Source organism: Galeopterus variegatus, unplaced genomic scaffold, assembly GCF_000696425.1.
Source record: "Galeopterus variegatus unplaced genomic scaffold, G_variegatus-3.0.2 Scaffold2215, whole genome shotgun sequence".
In the NCBI taxonomy this organism is placed as follows: Eukaryota; Metazoa; Chordata; class Mammalia; order Dermoptera; family Cynocephalidae; genus Galeopterus; species Galeopterus variegatus.
In genome coordinates, this window is record NW_007728326.1 from 157,575 (window position 1) to 179,345 (window position 21,771).

The 21,771-nt window shown below is 34.7% G+C and overlaps 1 protein-coding gene across 1 annotated transcript in view; it reads left to right on the top strand.

Annotated features, from left to right (window-relative positions):
- Positions 1-21,771, top strand: part of HCRTR2 (hypocretin (orexin) receptor 2) — a 115,070-nt gene that overhangs the window by 63,784 nt on the left and 29,515 nt on the right. The window contains exons 3-4 of the mRNA XM_008580943.1: positions 11,436-11,614; positions 17,473-17,716. Of these exons, the coding sequence (XP_008579165.1) occupies positions 11,436-11,614; positions 17,473-17,716 (423 nt within the window). The remainder of the gene's footprint in view (positions 1-11,435; positions 11,615-17,472; positions 17,717-21,771) is intronic.

Consider the following 21,771-nt stretch of genomic DNA (forward strand, 5'->3'; position numbering starts at 1 on the left):
CCCTCGGACGGGAGCACCGCCACGCTTCCCAAGCGGCGCACTTATCCAGTGCGCCACCGGGCCGGCCCCTTATGCTTAATATTTTTGAGAGAATCTGTTCAAGAAGTACTTATCGACTCCAAGATCATAACAATGAGAGCTTTATTTCTTACCTCTCATTTTTAGATCTGTAATTGACCTGGAATTAATATCTGTGTATGATGTGATATAGAATTCAAATTTTATTATTTTCAATGTAGATATTAATTTACTTAGCACCATTTATAGAAAACATACTCCTTTCATAATACCATACCTGTCATTTTTGTCAATGCATTGAGAGTCTCTACGTGAGCATGTGTGGATCCCAACTTTTCATTTTGTTCCCTTAACCTATTTTTTTATCCTCTTGCCAATACTATACTGTTTTGTTTACTGAAGCTTTATAATAATATTTGATAGCTGATAGCATAACTTTTTAAAACTTGTTCTTTTTCAAAATCATATTGTCTAATTGGGCCCATTGTATTTTCATATAAATTTAAAATCAGCTTATCAAGCTTCACCAGAATAGCTGGAATTTGGGTTGAGAATGCACTGAATCTATATATAAATTTTAGAGAAAACTGATAGCCTTATAGTACTCATTCTTCTTTTCCATGATTATGGTTTATTCCTCTATTTATTTAAGTTATTTTGCAATATTCATGATATTTTATGGTTATATACATCTCTCATTAATTTATTTCTATATATTGAATATTTTTGTTGCTATTTCAATGGTATAATCTTTCAAAATTGCACTTTTCCGAGTTGTTTAATAGAAACAAAATTGATTTTAATTATATATATTGTATGAGTATATTCTGTATATTGATTTTCTGTTTGTATATTATGTATTGCTTTTATTCAGCAAGAGTGATAAATTCATTTTATTAATGGTTTATGTGGAGGTTCTTCCACACTTAAAGAAGTATGTCCTCTGTGGATAATGATATGTTTTATTTAATATTTTTCCAACCTTCATTCCTTTTATTTCTTTCTATTGCTTTATTTTTCTTGTTCTGGAATAATACTAAATAAAATGACCATAGGAAGCATTGTTTACTTATTTCTGATATTTTGGGGGAAAGATTGCCCATTAGGTTCAGATCCCCATACTGGCTAGATGCAAATAACAATAACAACAACAACAATAATAATAATAATAATAATAATAAAATATATATTTGTAGATGTTCTCTTTTGAAAATTTAGCTGTCAACTCCATTATGATTTGAAGGTGATTCATTTTTTCTTCTCGCTTTAAGATTTTTCCTTTTGTACTGGTTTTCAGCAGTTTTATGATAATACAACTGGGTGTAGTTTTCTCTTATATTTATACTGGTTGAGATTTGTAGCACTTCTTGAATCTGTGAAGACATACCTTTGATTAGTTTTGGAAAATTCTTAGGTAATATCCCTTTCTGGCTAATACCTTTTAAAATACTGCTTCTGTTTCATTCTCTTTCTTTACACACATACTGAGAATTCAATTAATGTACTTCTACATTAGAATTTTCACCATGTGTTACTCATATCTTTTTCTGCATTTTCGATTTTTCTGGCTATTCTCTAGATTGAATATTTTCTATTTTCTATTTTTTTTTTCTTTCTCTTTTTCCGTGTCCGGCAACGGATCGCAACCCTCAGTGTTGCCCCCTTATGTGGGATCCGAACCCTCGGGCGGGAGTGCCGCTGCGCTTCTCAAGCGGCGTACTATCCAGTGTGCCACCGGGCCGGCCCTGAATATTTTCTATTAGTTTGGGTATTTCTATTAGATGATTCTATCTAATCTTTTAAATTCATTTGTTTTCTTTCAGTTAACATATTTTTAAGTTCTACAATTCCCTTTGATTTTCTTCCTAATTATTTTCTGATGTTTTCCATAATAACATCAAATTTCTTAAACTTATTAATCAAATTATTTTTAAACTTCTGAAAGATTTGTTATTTTTTCTTTTTTTTAATAGATTGTTGGTCATGTGGTTTTGTCTTCTTATATGCCTGTAGATTTTTTACTGAATGAGTGATATTTTGTACGAAATATTGCAGAAATTATTTATTGCTCTAGGAAATGTTGTTTTCTTTCACAGAGAATTTGCTTTTGTTTTGGCAAGCAATTAGTGTTGGGACAGAAAATCACTATCCAGTTAGTCAGTGAAGGCATTTGAAAGCTGGGCTTAGTTTTTTTAGGAGAGCTTGTCTACCTCAGGTTCATTCCTATTAGAGTTCACACCTTGGAGTCATTGCTAAAAGCTAGACTTATTTACTTACTTGATAAGCCTTGAACTCCAAATATCAACCTCTTTTCAGTTAGACTACTCAAGTTCCTGTCCAACTTCTCATATTCAGTCCTTAGCTAGTTCTTGCAAATTGCCAAAAGAAGAAAAGAGGTGATAATGCCACAACATCTTTTGTATTTTATCCAGAATATTGGCCCTTTCAAGTTCTTGCTGCCTTGGTAGTTTTCCAATGTCTTAAAGAGATGTGCTACACTTCTGGCTGCTTTTGTTGGTACATTTGTCTTGCAGCATGCTCATCTGCCATTATCAGAAACAAATGTATGCTTCAGTATCCCAACCTGGAATATGTAGTTGAAATTGCTGTTTTCTAGAGATGGATTTGATCCTTCTCTTCTTACTCGTGGTACATTTGTCTTGCAGCATGCTCATCTGCCATTATCAGAAACAAATGTATGCTTCAGTATCCCAACTGGAATATGTAGTTGAAATTGCTGTTTTCTAGAGATGGATTTGATCCTTCTCTTCTTACTCTAACTCTATCCCTGGTTGATTTTATTCACTCAATTGGCTTTAATCACTATCTCTGTTCTGATGAATCCCAAATGTCTACCTGTAAATGAACTATAGACCTGAAATACAGAACCATAAATCCAAATGCCAACTGGATATTGACACTCAGAGTGATTCAAACATATGTACAAAATCGAATTCCTCGCCTTCTGTACCCACTTCCAAACAAAGCCACCTCATTCTCCTTCATTTCCCACCTCAGTCAGTGTCGTGATCTTCTCCCCAGCTGTCAAGCAACATGCCTGGTAATCACCCTCATATCTCATATCTAATCCCTCACCAAAGCCTCATATTTCAACCTCATTATTATCTTTTAATTTATTCACTTTTTTCCGCATTCTTTTTCCACTATCATACTTCCTTGGAATTTTGAAATGGTGTCGCCCTGCTTCCAGTTTAAAGGCACATGTAATTTCCACATATTTCCCCTAAGTCATCTTTGAACAATAGAAACAGGATGTTGTCATTCTCTTGCTTAAAATTCTTTTCTGTAGTTTACAGGACAATGTCCAAATGCTTTAATATGATACACACACACATTTAAATATTATATACACACATATGTTATATACATTTATATATATATTATATATATAATGCTTTTATATATATACAAAGGTGCGTGATGTGTGTGTATGTACACATTTCATAATCCATGGGTTGTGACAGTGATACACATGCAGTAGAAACCGTAATTCAAGTGCCCACACAACCGTTCTGTTTTTCACTCAGTACAGTATTCAATAAATTACAAGAGATATTCAACACTTCATTATAAAATAGGCTTCATGTTAGATGATTTTTGCACAACTGTCTTTTAATGTAAGTGTTCTGCGCATGTCTAAGGTAGGCTAGGCTACGCTATGTTGTTCCATAGTTCAGGTGTATTAAATGCAACTCACGATGGGTTTACCAGAGCATGACTCCATCGTAAGTCAAGGAGCATCTGTCCTAGATATAGCTATTAATAGAACTGCAGATGCTGAAACCATGGATCCTTCAATCCTCTGGCCAGTCTTCAAGGCCTGTGAATACCTATTAATGACAGTGCTGTTCTGTTCTCGGGCAGCTCCTGCACAGACGCTTGGTGCCAATTCATGGTTGAGCCCCTCCTGAGAGGAATCATGCTCCTAGAGATAGCTGATAAGTCAAGACTATTTTTCCACTTTCTTCACTGTATTTTGACTCTCCGAGGAATTTATTTTCAGACTTGATCCCTGTTGATTATTATCTCCTTTGTGTCTCAGTTTCATAACATCCCTTTATGCACTTCCTCCCTGCACATTTGTTTGTGTGAAGACACTGTCTTTCTAAATCCCTTCCCAGAGGAATTACTGTGTTATCTTCAGTGTACCCCACACTGCTTCACTGGTATCAACACCACAGTGACACCGTTAGTCTTCATAAGAATTCCTGACCACTTTAACATAATGAGCAGGTGCCAATGAGAAGGCATTTGTCAAATTATAGACTTTTATATTTTCTTGAGGAAGCAAAAACTGAAACACATTTTAAGCATATTGCTGTTTGTGCATATATAGTTAACTTGTTCTTAAAAGTTTTCTTTCTGTTAGTATTAGATAACCTTTTGGGTGGCATATTTCACAACACAGTTGCACCCTTGGCAGTGTCCCATCTGTTAACCTTGTAGAAAAAGCAGCAGCACATGTGCACATTCTTCTGAGACAGAGAGGTTTATAGACAACTTTGCCAAGGAGTGGAGGTGAGTGGTAGATTCAAACAGGGATATTGAACCAAAAAAAGAAGGGCTCAAACTAATGATGGAAAGAAGGAAGGCCAATGCCATAGTGGTGGGGTGAAGTGAAGATGAGAAAAAGGAAAATGCCTCGGGATTGTGTGGGGTTTTTAAAAATCCTTTTAGGACTATACTAATGGTCCCTTTCCTAGCCTCTTAAATCTAAACCCTGTAATGATTCTGTACAACTCCATTCCATGACTTGTTTCAAAATAGATACTTTTCAGGAATTAAATACAGGCTATCTTCAGTATGTATTCAGTTGTCTTTTTTTTTTTCCTTCTGTTTTTCATTTACAAAAATTGCTTTATTTCCCCTTGGCTTACTCATTTCTTTCTATTTAATTTAGAAGGTGTTGGCCATTTTATCATTTCTTAAGCATTTTTTCCTGTCTAAAAAATTTGACTTGAAACAAATATATTCATTTTTGCATTATAAAGAATATTACAATTAATTTAACGTTTAAACCTCATTCCTGAAGTGACAAGGTAAACAGTTTGAAAGGTTTCCACTGACACTTTGTGGCAAAGGGTGGAACTACAGTATTTTTTGAATAAGTTGTTTCCTGTAATATTTATTATACTATATATATGAGTGTGTATAACAAATAACAATTGAGAAATTATCTTACCCATCTATATACATATATATGTAAAGTTAAACAACCAAGAAATTGCAAAATGTTTTTATTAAACTATTATCTAAACTGCAATATCACAACTTATTGCAAACGGTACCTTCATTTCACAAATAAATAATTCAAAGTGTGTTTATAAAAATCACATGGTTACTGTCTTGATTGTCCCTGGGCACTTCCACTCTGTGTTTAAGATGCTTGAAGAAAATTATTATTGGTTCCAAATTTTAATTTTCATTTTATAGCCTCTCTTATCATGGGAAGTAATTTTTTTAATTGTGGTAAAATATATGTAATGTAAATTTACTATCTTAACTGTTTCTAAGGGTACAGTTCAGTGACATTGAAGTATATTCACATTGTTGTGCAAACATCACCACCATCCATCTACAGAATTTTTTTGTTTTCCAAGACTGAAACTCTATGCCATTTAAAAATAACACCTCCTTCCCTCTTCCTCTAGCCCTTGGCAAAAACCATTCTACTTTTTGTCTCTGATTTTGACTGCTCTGGGTACCTCATATAAGTGGAACCACGCAATCGTTGTCCTTTTCTCTCTGGCTTATTTTATTTAGCATAATGTCTGTGCCATGTTTTAATGCTACAAAATTGAATAGATTTGCAAATCCTTAAAATTAATATATTTAATATGTATCTTTTCAAGATGCTCAGTAATACATTAATTATATACCACATACAGTCACATCCCAATATCATAAGTTTTACAGTCAGTTATTCGTTGACATTTGAAAGCCCAAGTATATGTTTAATAAGAGAAGCAATCTCAGCTATGTAATTTACTTGTTTTTAATCAAGTCTTATCACCAACAGATTAACAGTATATCAGCTTAGTTTAAATTTTTCTTAGTACAAGTATTGGTTTAAGAAAGTGACTTTTTCCATATGTGGTCTGATAGATATTAAAACAAAAGTCAGTTTACTATAAGTGCCGATAATAATGATAAAGGCCTTTTTAAAAATAATATTTTGTTTTTCCATTTGGAATTCAGTTCAATCTTTGGCACATACAATAACAGGCAAATAGCTCAGGTCATTTCTAAAGACTATATCTGCATATTATTTTAAAAATCACTCTTTGCATCATGGGCTGCAGATGTTCTCATGCAGCTTGAGCTACTTTCCATCTGTTTGTCTCACAGAGAAAGGGCAGGAGCTATATACCATCAGATTCTTACAAAGAAAGAGATGGTAAGCCAAATTATGGGGAGAAAAATCTAGAAAGAAAGGGGTTTTTATCTTCTTGGCATCTCAGCATTTCAGAAGTCTATATTTCAGTAAAATCGGTGTTAGAGCTGGGGCTTCACTGAATCTGCATTCTTGCCTTCTGTCATCTTCTTTCACACCCATGTGCTCAACTATTCTTTACTTTTTCCTGATTTATAAAGGCGGACTTTTAAGTGCAGACTAACTACAAGTGTACTTTAATATTGGAGTATCATAGTCATTCACAGAACTGATTTCAAATGTAGAGCCAAGTTCAGGTCTTGGGACTTACCAAACCTCATCAGAGGGTAGGATATGGAGATTTGAAAACCACAGCTTACTTATGTTCAAAAGAATATTGATAAGTAGCTAAGTTCTCTGTCAGCTCTCAGATTTTGCTCAGAATGAATGAAGAAAATAAATGCCCCATTCAGTCATTGGGGTTTTTTTCTTCTTTTGAAGAATTTGCTCATGGGAAAATGTATCATACCAATGGCAGCAGCATAGTATAAGTTTTTGAGCAAATCAATTCCATAAGTAGTTATTGCAAAGTATTTTCTAGGCCATGTTGAGTTAGACTAATTAGGAAATACTTTGTGAAGCACAAACTTTGTTTGTTTGGTTGATTGGTTGGTTTTGGATAGTTTGGGGTAGGATTTAATTAGGTGGAAAGGGGGTTGAAATGGATTACGGGCATTTCCAGACAGAGGGATGCTATGATCAGTGGCCTTGGCATGTAATGTTTGATACACTGTAAGATATAAAACTTATCCTGGTGCTCTGCATATTTTATAGGGAGCATTGCAAGTTAGAGGAGGAAATTTCAATGAGAACCCAATGGTTGAATAGCCATCTGAGCATTTTGCACTTAGTCCAGAAGAAAAGAGAGCTCCTGTTGAAATTAAAGAGTTAATATAACTAGAGTAACTGGCATTAATAGATAAAATATGTAGGGTTAAAGACAGGCACAGTGCAAAGGAAACTATTAGGCGGTAACTGCGATACTCTAGCTATTGGTTACAACAATCTGACATTGGGTATTTGCAATAGAAATAGAAAGAATATGATAAAGGTAGGAGATATTTTGGAGATTTCAAGCATAGGTCACTGGGGAGATAAAGGAAGGTTATTACACTTCAGAGAAATATAAAGTCCAGGATGTGTTTATAGAAAAAGTTGATGCATTTAACTTGTATAAATTTGCTGTGCTGTGAAAAAAAGGTGGCCTTCACTTTGTACCTTTAAGACTTTGAATGGGTTAATGAAAGTTAATGAACAAACGGAGTTCATTTAACACAGGAGATGTGCACCAGGAGATGTGTCTGCAGTTCGGCATAACTAACTCACAGGCTGGTACTGATAATCTGGAATGTGTTCACAATAAAGAGACCAGGATGATGACAGGCAAAACCCTGATGCTCTGTATGAAGGGTCTGGTATTGCTTATCCCAGAGAAGTGAAGCCTTGGAAACAGCCACAGTCTTTAAATATTTGAATGGACTTAATGTGAACACCACACAAGATATTTCTAAATGGCACAGGAATATTATCTAACATAAGTCCAAATTTAAATATCTCCAATTATCCCAATAATGTTCATTATAGATTTCCTTTCTTTCTCTCTCTCTAAAATTCAGAGGTAAAGATTTAATCTAACATCTACACTAGGGAACCATTTTCTAGTAATTGGATACATATGTGATCCAAAATTTGTGACTTGGCTGTTAAGAAAGCCTACAAAATCGTGCTGTCTTAATAGAGAGACAGTAACCAAAACAATCATCCCGCTCTTTGCTGCTCTGGGAAGACCACACCTGTGTACAGCTACAGATGGCCTATTTAGAACCATTAGTGAACATCTGAAGCATGTTCAGAATAAAGGGACCAGGGTGATGTGGGATGCAAAACCCTGCTTTTGCACATGAGCATTCTGGAGATCTTAGCCTGGAGAAGCAGTGCTGGGGGCTTTAAATATTTGAATGAGTACTATTACCAATTGAATTGTGTCCCTCCGAAAAGGTATGATGAAGTCCTAACCCCCATTACCTCAGAATATTGCCTTATTTGGAAATGGGGTCATTGCAGATAAATTTGTTAACATGAAATGCTGTAGTAAGGTGGACCTCCAATCCAGTATGTCTGATGTCCTTAAAAGAATACGGCTAGGAGAAGATAGAGACAGAGGCAAATGCAATGTGAGGTCAATGGCATAGACTGAAGTTATGTAGAAAGGCAAGGAACATTAAAAATTGCCCCCAAAATGTAAGAAGCTAGGAAGAGACGAAGAAGGATTATCCTACAGATTTTGGAGGAAATACATCCCTGCTGACACCTTGATTTTAGACTTCTAGATTCCAAAACTGTGAGACAATAAATTCTATATTGTTTTAAGACACCCAGCTTATGGTACTTTGTTACAACAGGCCTAGGAAACTATTATAGGTACAAAAAAAAATAGGTAAAGTTTATTCCGTGGATTCCAAGAAAGAATTAAGAACTAGTATGCAGTAATGAAAGAGAAGCAGATTTCAATTCAACATGAACAGGAATTTGCTTGTAGTTAAAGCCACCACAAAACAAACCCCAGAGCTTCAACAAGTTGTGACTCTCTATTATAAATGTTCATGCAAAAGGAGTCAGCAATATTGCATGCAGTGGTGATTATTCATGCTTCAGATGGCAAGTTATACTGAATAATTTCCAATTCAAAAGTTGTATGATCCTGTGTTAAAACCCTGTCAAATAGAGGTTGGTAGCTTCCTTTTTATTTTCTGCTTCAATCAAGAGTACACAGGATGGCATAGCATGGTGGATAAGAGTCAAATCCAAGATCTAGTACTTACTATTTATTTTTTCTTAGGTAGGCTCTTTAATCTCTATATCCTTAGATAATATTATATAATTATATATTGATATTAGGATAATAGTATTCACTTTACAGTGTTGTTGTGATTGAACTACTTAATAATCTGAAGTGCTTATAACAGGGCGTGGCACATAGTATGCACTAAGAAGTGTTTGATGAACATATACTTGATTTAATATTGATTAGGTATATACATTAACACTATCTTCCTTCAATGCCATTCCTCAACTACAAAATATCAAGAACTAAAGTCAAACTAGAACTAATTGCATTTGTTCAAGATTTTTGCTTTTTAAAGTTCTGTGTTTTTTTCTAGATCCAAGTTTGCACCATTTGGGCCATTCAATGACTAAGTAGCAGAAATATATTTTTTCCGGTTTTCTCATAACAAACTGTAATAATGTGTTTATCACCTGCTAGGATGGGGGCCAGATGTGTGTGTATATGAGAGAGAAAAGGTGTGTGTTTCAAGTGTTTGGGGGAAATAAATCATTCAACAGAATCATTTCTAAATATCAAAGACTATAGTTTACCCTAATTAAGGCTCACGTGAGTTTGGGGGTATTAGTTATCAGTGTGCTAGAGTTAAAAGACGATGTGAAGTTCTCGAAATTAAATCCTCAGAAATGTAAGTATTTTGTTAAATTGACATCTGTTGGTAGCTGAAGGCCAATTTTAGCTTCAGCAGCCCAATAGAACATTTACCAACATATGAAACTTTTAATAAATGGTACATAATTGTCAAAAAATAAATCCTCATTCAGTGACTTAAATTAAACAAAATGCGCTTTTATTTATTCTCTATGTAAGGTATTAGTCACTGAATCATTTGGGTGAATAGATGACAGCTCTGACAGGCTAGTGATACCCCAGACCAATTCAGTTATCTCAGTAAAGCAAACCCATCAGTAGATGCAGGTAGCAGTTTGTACATCTATACAGTTCCAGAACCAGGGATTATGTAACCTTTACGTACACCAGATAGGGAGGACAGAGAATAGAGGAACTGGATGTTCTTTCAGTAAAGAGCAACTGAGTGAGATAGTAGTAAAGCAAACCCATCAGTAGATGCAGGTAGCAGTTTGTACATCTATACAGTTCCAGAACCAGGGATTATGTAACCTTTATGTACACCAGATGGGGAGGACAGAGAATAGAGGAACTGGATGTTCTTTCAGTAAAGAGCAACTGAGTGAGATAGTGTGACTTTTAAACTGGGGGTATACTCTAAGGCAATGAGAGAGGCCCACTGTGAAGGTATTGAAAAGTATGTTTGATTTGAGGGTGATGTTTAGAGGCTATCAAAGGTAATAGGAGAGAGGACTGAGTTTCTAGAATTTATATGTGCTTTGTTATAGTTCCCTCATTCTCATAAAAGAAGACAACACGTGTAGTCAAAAGGTCAGCTTTTAACTTGGAGATAAATCCCACTTGTGACTGTAGTTTTATACATTACAAACCATGTGCCCTTAGACAAGTTCCATGAATTCCATATGTCTCGGTTACCTCAAGTGTAGAATGTGGCTAATGATGTCTTTCATTCAGATAGTTGTCCAGAGTAAACAATGTTAAGTACACGCACCATCTGTCTCAGTATTTGACAATAGTAGAAGCTGAATAATTGTTGAGTCTTGTCTTCTAAAGACAGGACCATTGATTTGTTAAAAGTTCCAAATGCAGAGTTTGGAAGCAGGTATGGTTAATGTCACGGATGGGCAAACACTACACTCACTGAAAACTGCTAGCTCCTAATTCATCTAAACTCAGCAATGATTTCTTGAGGTTCTGCCACGTACTGAGTACTAAGGGAATAGAAACATGAATGAAACATTGTTCTTTAACTTCTGAGACTTACAATTCAAAATCAAGTAAAAATAAACACAGACTTATGATACTTTGAGAAATGTTTTACAAGATAAATGAACTGATTTTAAGCATGTATTCAGCATTCACACAGATTGATTGTGAAAGATTGTGAAAACACAGCACAGCCTTAAATGATCTTTCCTTTGCAGCCTGTACCTGTGGACTTTATAGAAGTATTCATTAGCTCAACAGTTTTCCCATCGGTACCTATCTTCTTTGTTTAGTTACTCTCCCTTTTTCTTTCCAAATCAGTTTGCGTGGCAGTGTGGAAGAACCACCACATGAGGACAGTAACCAACTACTTCATAGTCAATCTTTCTCTAGCTGATGTGCTCGTGACCATCACCTGCCTTCCAGCCACGTTGGTCGTGGATATCACTGAGACCTGGTTCTTTGGACAGTCCCTCTGCAAAGTGATTCCTTATTTACAGGTAATTGTTTTAAATTCTTTTCTTGGTTCAAACACAAAACCTACTGAAAAAATATTTTTAATCATAGTTATGACCCTCTGGTAAATTATCTACTTTGTTAAGACAGAAATATGAACATACTTGCCTTAAAAAATTGGCAAACTTAAGGAAAATAATGCTTGATACTTTCCTGGGAAAATTAGTTAAGTTCTCAGTAGAAATGAAGGAAAACAAAAAAAAGCCACATCATTATTAGATGCTGCACAGACATTTTACTTCTTTGATCCTTAATTTCCTAATTGTTAAAAAACAAACTTGAACAAATTAATGATTGAGCTTCTCACAATCTAAATAGTGTATCTGTTTTCATAAGTGGTTTCATTTTATACTAAGGAATGAAGAGCTACATGATTAAAGCCGTATAGTAAACAGATTTTGGTGCAGGTTCTAAACCCAGCTACCAGGTTTGGAATCTCTATTCTGCTATTCATCAATTGTATTCCACCAAGCCAAATACATAAACTCTTTGAGATTCGCTTATTTAAAAAGCATAATAATTTTAATGAGATCTATCTCATGTGGATGTTGTAACAGTTTACTTAGATAATTTAAAAGAATCACTTGGCACAGTAATTACCCCGTGACAGATGATGAGCTTATAAAACCATAGTATGTTCTCCATAAATATAGGTTATCAGCATCAGCACCATCATTAGATGTTTTATTGCTCAATAGTGAAAACGGCTTTTCTATCTCTAATTTCTGTCTAGGAAATTAAGAACGAATACTTTCAGAGAGTAATTTTCTGATTTTTCTTATAGCTCTAAAATCCTTGAAAAAATAAATAAAATTCCCAAGATAGTGTCCATAGCCACACTACTCAAAGACATGGACTCTTTTAGGAATTGGGCCACTACTTGTCTTCCCATAGCCTCCCCACACTCCTCAGTCCTTCCTCCATCCAGTCTCCCAGATGGTGACCGTGATATTTGAAGGAACAGAAAATAGACTTCCAATAACAAAAAGTTGGGGAAGCCAGAAATAGCCTATTACTAGAAATTATATTGTTGAGACTTTTGGAGTCTAAATGTTACAAAGGGATCTTTAGCTCAATAGTTCTTCAATAACCTCTTTAAAAAGAAGCCAAATATCATTAATAGAATAGTAAATGGAAAATATCATAGAAGTTATAAGCTTCATGCATACATTATGTTTAACTATAAGCTTAGTTGGGGTCAGCCTGCTGAAAACAATGAATGAATTACAAATATGAACTGTAACAAAATGTTTTGAGAGAAATAGTACATGGAACAGCAGAGAAAAATATCCTCCTAGAACATAACCTAGTAAGAAATGGATGATTGTGGTGGTGTTTGCATAGAGTCACTGGAAAAATTATAAATAGCAGAGAATCTTAATATTTTACTATCTCTGTGGTACTTCCAGCAAACTTTCTATTTCTCCTGATTCCAGTAACCATCCAGAAGGAAAATTTAGGGATCCTCTTAAATTTCACTATGGCTCTGATTGCCCAGAATTTTCAATTGGCTGAGAGCATTTCATGCTCTCTCTGTGAACCAGAAGATTCCCCTGTGAGGAGAGGGCTGATGAGGGAGGGGTGCATCACCCTGTGGCAGGTGCAGCTCTGATCTAATGCACAGTCGTACCTTCCTGTAGAGTAGGTATTCCAGATTCTCCTATGAACTCTCAAGAACAGACTGGAAGCAGCATGCAGCCAGTGAGTGATCCAGGGCATGGGTTTCTCTCAAAGTCACTGACAGTACTCTTTCCCACAGCACAACTTATTAACAAGTCCTGCAGCTGATGAAATATCCTCACCTCCTGAGAGATTCTGTCTGCTTCTCTATAAACAACATCCAGTCTAGCTGACTCCTCATTTGATCCTCTTCTCCATAGGCCAGGAGAAAACTACTGAGTAAACACAAGATGGAAAAGACTAGATTCATTCATTACCTCATTCAACATTACATCTTGAGGGAAAGGTACAAATGCACGAAGATGTTGGTGCACTGGTAAAACTAGTATCTCCACGTACTCAACATTTACTGTCCTTTTTCCAAAGAATTTTCCCTAATGCAATGAAAAGTTCTAATGGACAATTAGCCTATTATTTAAATTTCAGTAGATTTTTTATTTGTTTTGCCTTAGTTCTGATATTCTAAATCGGATGGCTTTTATTCCTGATACAATATTTATATTCTACTGAAGATTTTAAAACATACTAAATAATGCCCAGCCATGTTTTAAGGTTATTTGGCTTAATTTAAGATTCTTTGGGCATTCACTAATTTGACATGATTTATGTGTTCTTTTTCTTCTAAGTACAATACAACATTTAGATTTATGAGTGATATACTGTAATGCTTGGCAAATGCTCAAAAATCTTTTAAAATCTCACAAATGTAATAAAGCTTAACTGAATAATTAAAATGACCCTTTTGTATCTTTAATAATTCTGTAATTCCAAAACCGTTAACATTTATTAAGCTATTTGCCTGAATAATTATCGTGTATTTCACTTCTCTTCCAACACTGACAAGAGCAGTTGGCTACTTTTTCAGAGCGAATTTTTGTCAACTGCAGAAGAGGCCCTGCATGGGAAAGGCCAAGAAAAGAACCAAAGCCAAAACTACCCAGACAGGCTCCCTCGCTCACTCAGGCATACTTTACCACCTCCCAGTCTAATAGTGCCTGCCATCCAAAGGATCTTTGAGATCCTTGTGGCATATCTATATGCTAGCATAACACAGGGTTCTTCTCAACCAAAGGAAACCCCAAAACATTACCCTGTGCATAGAATACCTATAGTATAGGTAAAAGTCCAGGTACCTGAAGGCAGAAGAAAGTTCCCATCATCTCACTCCCCTTCATACACAACATTCATAATTCACACCAGATTCATTTCTGAAATGACTTACTATCAGACTCACTTGAGCTAATATCAGAATCTAAATAAAAGGTGCACTTCTAGAAGTTAAAAGCAGTAACAAAACTCTCATTTATAATCACTTATGATAAGATGGAATTTAATATCTCCCCAAGAAAATCTTGTGAATTGTATGATAATTACACAGTAATGTGTCCTATACACCAGCAAATATAGTGGTTGAAAGAGTGAATATTAAATCACTGATTACCAAGGTTCCATTCAATGGATTCCACTGTAGATTAATCACACCAGCACGTTTTCTCACTTCAGCATGCAACAGAGAAGGCACTGCACCCTGGACCACTGCTGGCACTGGATGTCAGTCTCTCAAGTGAACTGGTGTGAATCGATTATTACTATTCAATACTAGTGGGAAATACTAGAAATCAAACTCCAGTTTGAACAATGCTACTTCTGTCCCATTCATCCAAGTTAACTATAATTCATGAATAATAAATCACTAAGCCTTGATGAACACTTTCCATTTCTAACTTTTAGAAAAGATAAATATAGCCCTGGCCCAGCAGCTATGAATAGTCAACTGTGCAGATCTAGATTGCCATAGTTCTATTCTCAGGTTACCCAGGGTATTGAGAACCCTGCATGCTTGGCTTATTTGCAGGGAAGAAATAGAGGTTGGTGAAGGGAGAGGGGTGAGACTGGTTTGAGAAAGAATTGAAGGCACTTTAAGGTAGCAGGAAGGAATTATCAGGAGTCATCAGGCAACCTAAGCTCACTCTCATAGAGTCCAGTCCTTCACCTAAAATGAAATCAGTCTCCAAGAATTTAATAAAACTTAAGTTCTTACCTATAATTTCTATGACTATTCTTCTTTGAATAGTGGTCTGTTCCAATTAAGACCTATAACTCTAAAATCCGGAACTCGAGAATGAAAGAGAAAACTAATAGTAAAGTAATTATTATTACCATAATCATAAGTAATAGCAACCAAAGCACATATGTGCCTGCTCAGGGCTAGGCTTTTTACATCTCAACTAACTGTCCTTACAGTTCCATGCTTGGGTACTATTATCATCCACATTTTACAGATAAGAACATAGAGGAAGACAGAGGTTAAGTAACTTACCCGAGATCACACAATTGGTAAGTAAGTGAGATGAGATTCATGCCCAGGAAACCTGGTTGCAGAATTGACCCAAACTGCACTACTGCCTCACCCAGAGAGAATCAAAAGAATCAAGGTTTGTAAGAATCTTATCCTGTTGATCTTTTCTTTCATTTAACAGAAACACACACACACACACACACAAAGTCCCGAAGCTGTAAAGTGAGTGACCAAACATTGTGCAGCTAGGTGGTGGGACAGTGAGAATAGACAGGTCATCTCAACACTCAGCCCAGAGCCCTTGCTCCTGTGCTGTCTGGCCCTTAGTTGCCTTTCACTCATTTGTAGCTATATATCAATAAATGCATCAACAAGAAAGATCCTGATGTAAGAAGCAGAAATGCCTGCTTTTACTACATATTATGGGATCAATATAACCAGGATGGAAAAAAGATGAAAATGACTGGACCACATCTAGTGGTGGGACAGTGAGAATAGACAGGTCATCTCAACACTCAGCCCAGAGCCCTTGCTCCTGTGCTGTCTGGCTCTTAGTTCCCTTTCACTCATTTGTAGCTATATATCAATAAATGCATCAACAAGGAAGATCCTGATGTAAGAAGCAGAAATGCCTGCTTTTACCACATATTATGGGATCAATATAACCAGGATGGAAAAAAGATGAAAATGACTGGACCACATCTATTACATTAGGTTGAGTCTTGCAACTATTAATTAATTCAAAACATATTTATTAAGTACATAATGCACATCAAATGCTGTGCCAGGTACTGGGGACGTAGTGTGAAAAAGAAAAAAAAAAAAAAAAAAAAAACAGAAGCTGTCCCTCCTGCCATAGCGCTTTGTTCCAGTAGAGAAAACAGATAATAAATAAGAAAATTAAAGTAATTTACCACATGGTAAGTGCTAAGAAAATAGGAATCTGCAACAAAAAGTAAGACAAATGAGAAGGAGTCTTCTTTTAAAGGGGAAGGGGATTTAGAGAGTGATTTCAGAATCAATGCTTCCTCCAGTTTAGGAGAAAACATTAAAAATAATTACGTAAACTGATAATGTGGGTGTAGGCATGAATAACATGTTTCTTTATTATTTCCTTAAAGTTCATAGTTGAAGAATCATTTGTGGTATTGTTAATTATACAAAAATCTGGACTGGGTAAACCCATCTGGTGTTTAGAGGCAAGTTGCTTATGCTAGCAGAGAGCAAACTATGGTAAGGAGATGCACATACAGAATCTCATCTAACATGACTCATGCCTTTCTTTGGGTGTAAAATGTTGAAAATGAATGAGTGTACAAACAGCCCTTGTTATCTGAAAATATGAAATGAGGTATCCATAATTCAAAAGTGCTAAATAATTTCAATCAAATTCCTACATGTTAATTTGAAAGACATGTCACATTGTTCTCTGTCAGTCACATTTTCCAGTTTAGACTAAACATATGTGTATTGGTTTTTTTTTCCCATTTGAGGATATGATTTCCCCTATCAATGGAAAAGTTGCAAGACAAAATAATACAGTAATTTTTCAAAGAATTCCACATTATAAATTAAAACATTTAGCATAAAAAAATTGCAAAGTTTTCATAGCACCCTTTTCATGCTTAACAGGAAATATTAATTTTTCTAATACATTTCTAATATTTTAATTTCCTTTTGACAGAGTTTTTTTTAAATAGAAAGTACTTGAGTAAATTGTGGTTTTCTGTTTGTTTACTTGTTGTTTGGCAATTTTGAACTTTCTTATTTGTTGTGACTACCTTTCCAATACGGCAAGTATATTAAGAGTGATTCTTTTAACACCTGCTGCTTCTCTTGTACTCTGTTCTTTTTTGTCTCCAGACCGTGTCAGTATCTGTGTCTGTCCTCACACTGAGCTGTATCGCCTTGGATCGATGGTATGCCATCTGTCACCCTTTGATGTTTAAGAGCACAGCCAAGCGGGCCCGGAACAGCATTGTCATCATCTGGATCGTCTCCTGCATCATAATGATTCCTCAGGCCATTGTCATGGAGTGCAGCACCATGCTCCCTGGCTTAGCCAATAAAACCACTCTCTTTACAGTGTGTGATGAGCGCTGGGGCGGTAAGTACGTTACAGCTCACAAGCTGATATTTATATTAGAGCTTCAAACTGAAAATAGGATTAGCATAGCCATTGGAAAGCTGGGCTTACATATTTTATTGGCATTTGTTAATTCAGTTTTGCAAAAGTATGAAAACCGAGTCAAAATCCAAAATAATTTACAGAATTATTCCACCTATCCAAGTCCTTTGGAAATGTTATATGCATTATTTTCTAGTTTATATATTTTTCAGATAGGAAATGAAAGGAATAGATGATTCTATACTTCAGATTTGGCTATATCTGTTATTCTTAAATTCTCTAAAACAAAAAGTACTTAATAATATAAATCCAAATACGTGTTCTGGAATGATTAGCATTTTATAAAATGGTTCAACATTATGTTGTTTCAAGTGTCGATTTCCCTAATAGGCTTCCAATACAATTGGATGTTTTATTTTTAAGTCATGTCCTGCTAACATGTCCTAGGAACATGACTAGACACGGGTATGTGGACCTATGCCATTCTCTGAGTCAACTTTTCCAAATTTGCTTTCTCTATTCATAACATATTTAATTGGTGAGTTCACTGGGATAATTATCTGACTTAAGAATTATATTAATTATGAATCATTTCTGTTTTCTCATCTGATAGGTATGATAGTGAAATTTAAATGAACAAAAGTTAGAGTCCTTATGTTCCTTTGGTTCAAAACTCTGAAATCTGTCTTTGAGGTTTCTGTGTCACGGTGGAAACCCTTCTATCAATTATTGGTGCTGGCACAAAGCTGGACACAGAAAGAATGATAGAAAATAGAATAACCCTGGGTTTCAGCATAGCATGTTACAAAATTATCACATGAAATCTAAGGAAAATAATCTGACCTCTTCTGAATAAGTGTGTTACAATGGTTCATATTTAGGGAATTTAAATATTAGGATAACATTTATTTATTACATATATGTACATCTATGCTTATTAGAAAGATGCATCTTAGAGCAGTGCACCCAGGCTTGCTTATGAATATGCTATTTTCAAGTATTTGAATCTCTGAATTTATTATAATTCTTACCTTGGTGCTTTCATTGGAACACTAAGAGAAGAAAAAGTCACTAAACGAAAAATTGGGCATATGTTTTCAGTACAGCAACACAAAATTTAAAAGACACTGGGATTATTTCATATATTGTCATAAGACCTATAATAACTACATTTTTATAACTTCTTTATCTATTTCCCCAAATATTAAATAGCTCTTCTTGAGATTTAGTTTTCCTTTCTTATATTGAAACTTTTTTTTACTGTATTTTTTCTCTGGATCATCTTTAATTTTTTTTCAATTTTCCCCATTAATAGTGCAGACAAAAACAAAATGAAGGGAAAGTTCCAAAATGCTAGGAGTATTTCTTAAGTGTCTTATGTCCCGTTTATGTAATGCTCAGACAACATCTTGAGTACTTAGGACATGCGAGGCATCATGTCAACCTGGAGAGAAACAGACTCTGACTAAGGAAGCACATTCTCTCTAGTGAGGCTGAAACAAATGTTTATAGTGTGATCAGTACTTTAATACACTTATATACAAAGTGCTAGGAACACAAATGAGAGAACAAACTCAATTCTGGCGATTGAACACAAGTCTACAGAGGAGCTGCTAACATTTCAGCTAAGCGTTGAAGATAAGCAGGAATTCTCCAGAAAGAAAGGAGGAAAAAAAGTGTCCCAGAAAGCAAAAAGACCACACAGTGCGCCCCACATCTTGAAGAATGAAGGAAGAGGATCAGAACTTGCAGTTTCTGGAAAGTAGGAGCAAGCAGTCTAGAGAATTTAGTTCAAAAAGAAGGTGGGAACGGGACCAATGGTGACATCCCTTATGTAATTTTTTTTACAATAAGTTATATCTGGAAAACAGCCGATGTATCTCTTGGTCAGAATCTTTTAGTTAATTTATGACCAAATTGAGCCCTAGAACGATTAAATTATTTGTTCAATATTATGAAGCAAATATATATATTTAAATCTAAATGTTCCAACTCAAAAGTTGGTATATTTAAGTTTATGGAGATGGTAATTAGATAAAGTACCTACTTGTTACTCTGTACGTATCAGTAGTATTTTCTCTAAAGTATTTTGTTAGTTTCATTTATATGTTTACAGATTGCTTTTATAAACTTTTCTTATTTTTTATGTTGCCCTGAATAACTAAGTAGCATTATCCCTTATTAATAAAAAGATTACAAAGCCATGAAATTCTGCCAGTTATTGTGATTAAATAAATGGACACATTGTTTTCAAGTTACCTTTGAGCAATACATATAAATACATAAAACTCATTTCTGCCTCTAGTATTTTATTATCTAACTCTTGCATGGACATTTTCTTTAAAAAAGAAAAAATATTGTTGAATGCCTAACAAATCTAAGCTCACTCTCCAAAAGTCATTTAAGAAAATTATTTGAAAGTGATTTTATAATAACCCATAGTTACTTAAAATGCTTATAAAGGCTAACATTAAGTGATACTGAATTGAGTTGATCATCCACAAAATCAAACTTAGTAAAAGATATGAAATTAGCTTTCCAAATAATAAATGAAATTGCCGATCACTTAATGCTTTCAAGAATATAATATAATTCAAAGCAAGTTCTTATCATTTTGTTCATTAGACATTTAGTTTATTATAATGATTTTTACATAGCATGAGTCCTATTCATATAGGCTATTTATAAGTCCATGTTCAATTTAAAAAGTTAAAACTCGACATATGTGTGATAGTCACAACTGCCTAACACCATAGGAAAGTATATTTTACATTGTCCTCTCTCTAAAATTCAAACATCTTTAGAGGCTGAATACAATTTTGCCCAATTAAAAAAAATGTTGTTAAGGAGCTTCTATCTGAGATTAACTCATGATCTGTGCTTGCTATCTTTATCTTAAGTTAAATCAATAACGTGGTTATAAAAGTAGATAATGGTATCAGAGTTGACCTACATCCAATATTATAGTGGGGCAAGAATCAGGCAAGCAATGTGGTCAGTTGATGCATATTTATCAGGTCACTTTTGGAAAAGTTCTGTAAATGCTGTTTCACACGTGGTGCAAAGTAACTGGGAACCCTGTCTTACTGAAAATATTACAGAAATACATAATAATTTATGAATAATTCATTTCCCAAACTAATTATATTTATCATTGCCTATGGTTTCTTCGAAAATAGAACCATAAACCAAAACTTCTTAGCAGACATGCCTAACACTCATGAAAATATAGAGTCTCTTAATACTTATTTTAACAATCTTTAAAATATGCCTTTCTATATGTGCACTGTTTGCTTGTCATATCAATTCAAGGTTCTAAATTTTTTTAATTGCTCCAGAATCATATCCCCATTTTCCTGATTGTTTGGCTTATAAATGCATGGTTCCATAGGATAGATCCTACCAAAAGGAAAATAACACTGTTTTTGCACATTCAATCAAAGATATAATTGCCTTACTATTCTTTCGTGCAATGTTTAATGAGAATGTACTGTTTTCAAATATTGATCTGGATACTGGGAATTGATAATATCTCTACTCTTGAGACTTACTTATAGATTGTTCTTTGGTGGTCTGAAAAAATAAATAATTGGGCCCTTAATTTATATCAAAGCAATTATTGCATCTGGTCTATTATGAAGTTTTCAAAGTATATTTATATATGTATATTAATTGGAACATTTATTTAAAACATTTATTAGAAAGAAGATAATAAAGATTCAGGTAAATAAAAGGGACCCATAAAATTTGAAAAGACAGTCCAAATTAAATACTGGGAAATTATATTTAATTTATTTGTCGATTCAATCCTTGGTAGTATGAAGGGGAATTGTTTGTAGTTTTTAGATGATTAGGTGAACATGCTTGGCTGAATAATGGATCTTAACTCATCTGAGGAAAATTAAGTTTCAACTCTCTAATATATGACATTACTCTTCAGTCTCTGATCTCAAAGACTAGATAAAGGTCTGCATTTGCTCCTTATTTGTGGGTGTGATATATATGTAAGAATTTATTCAGGTTGTGCCTGCTCA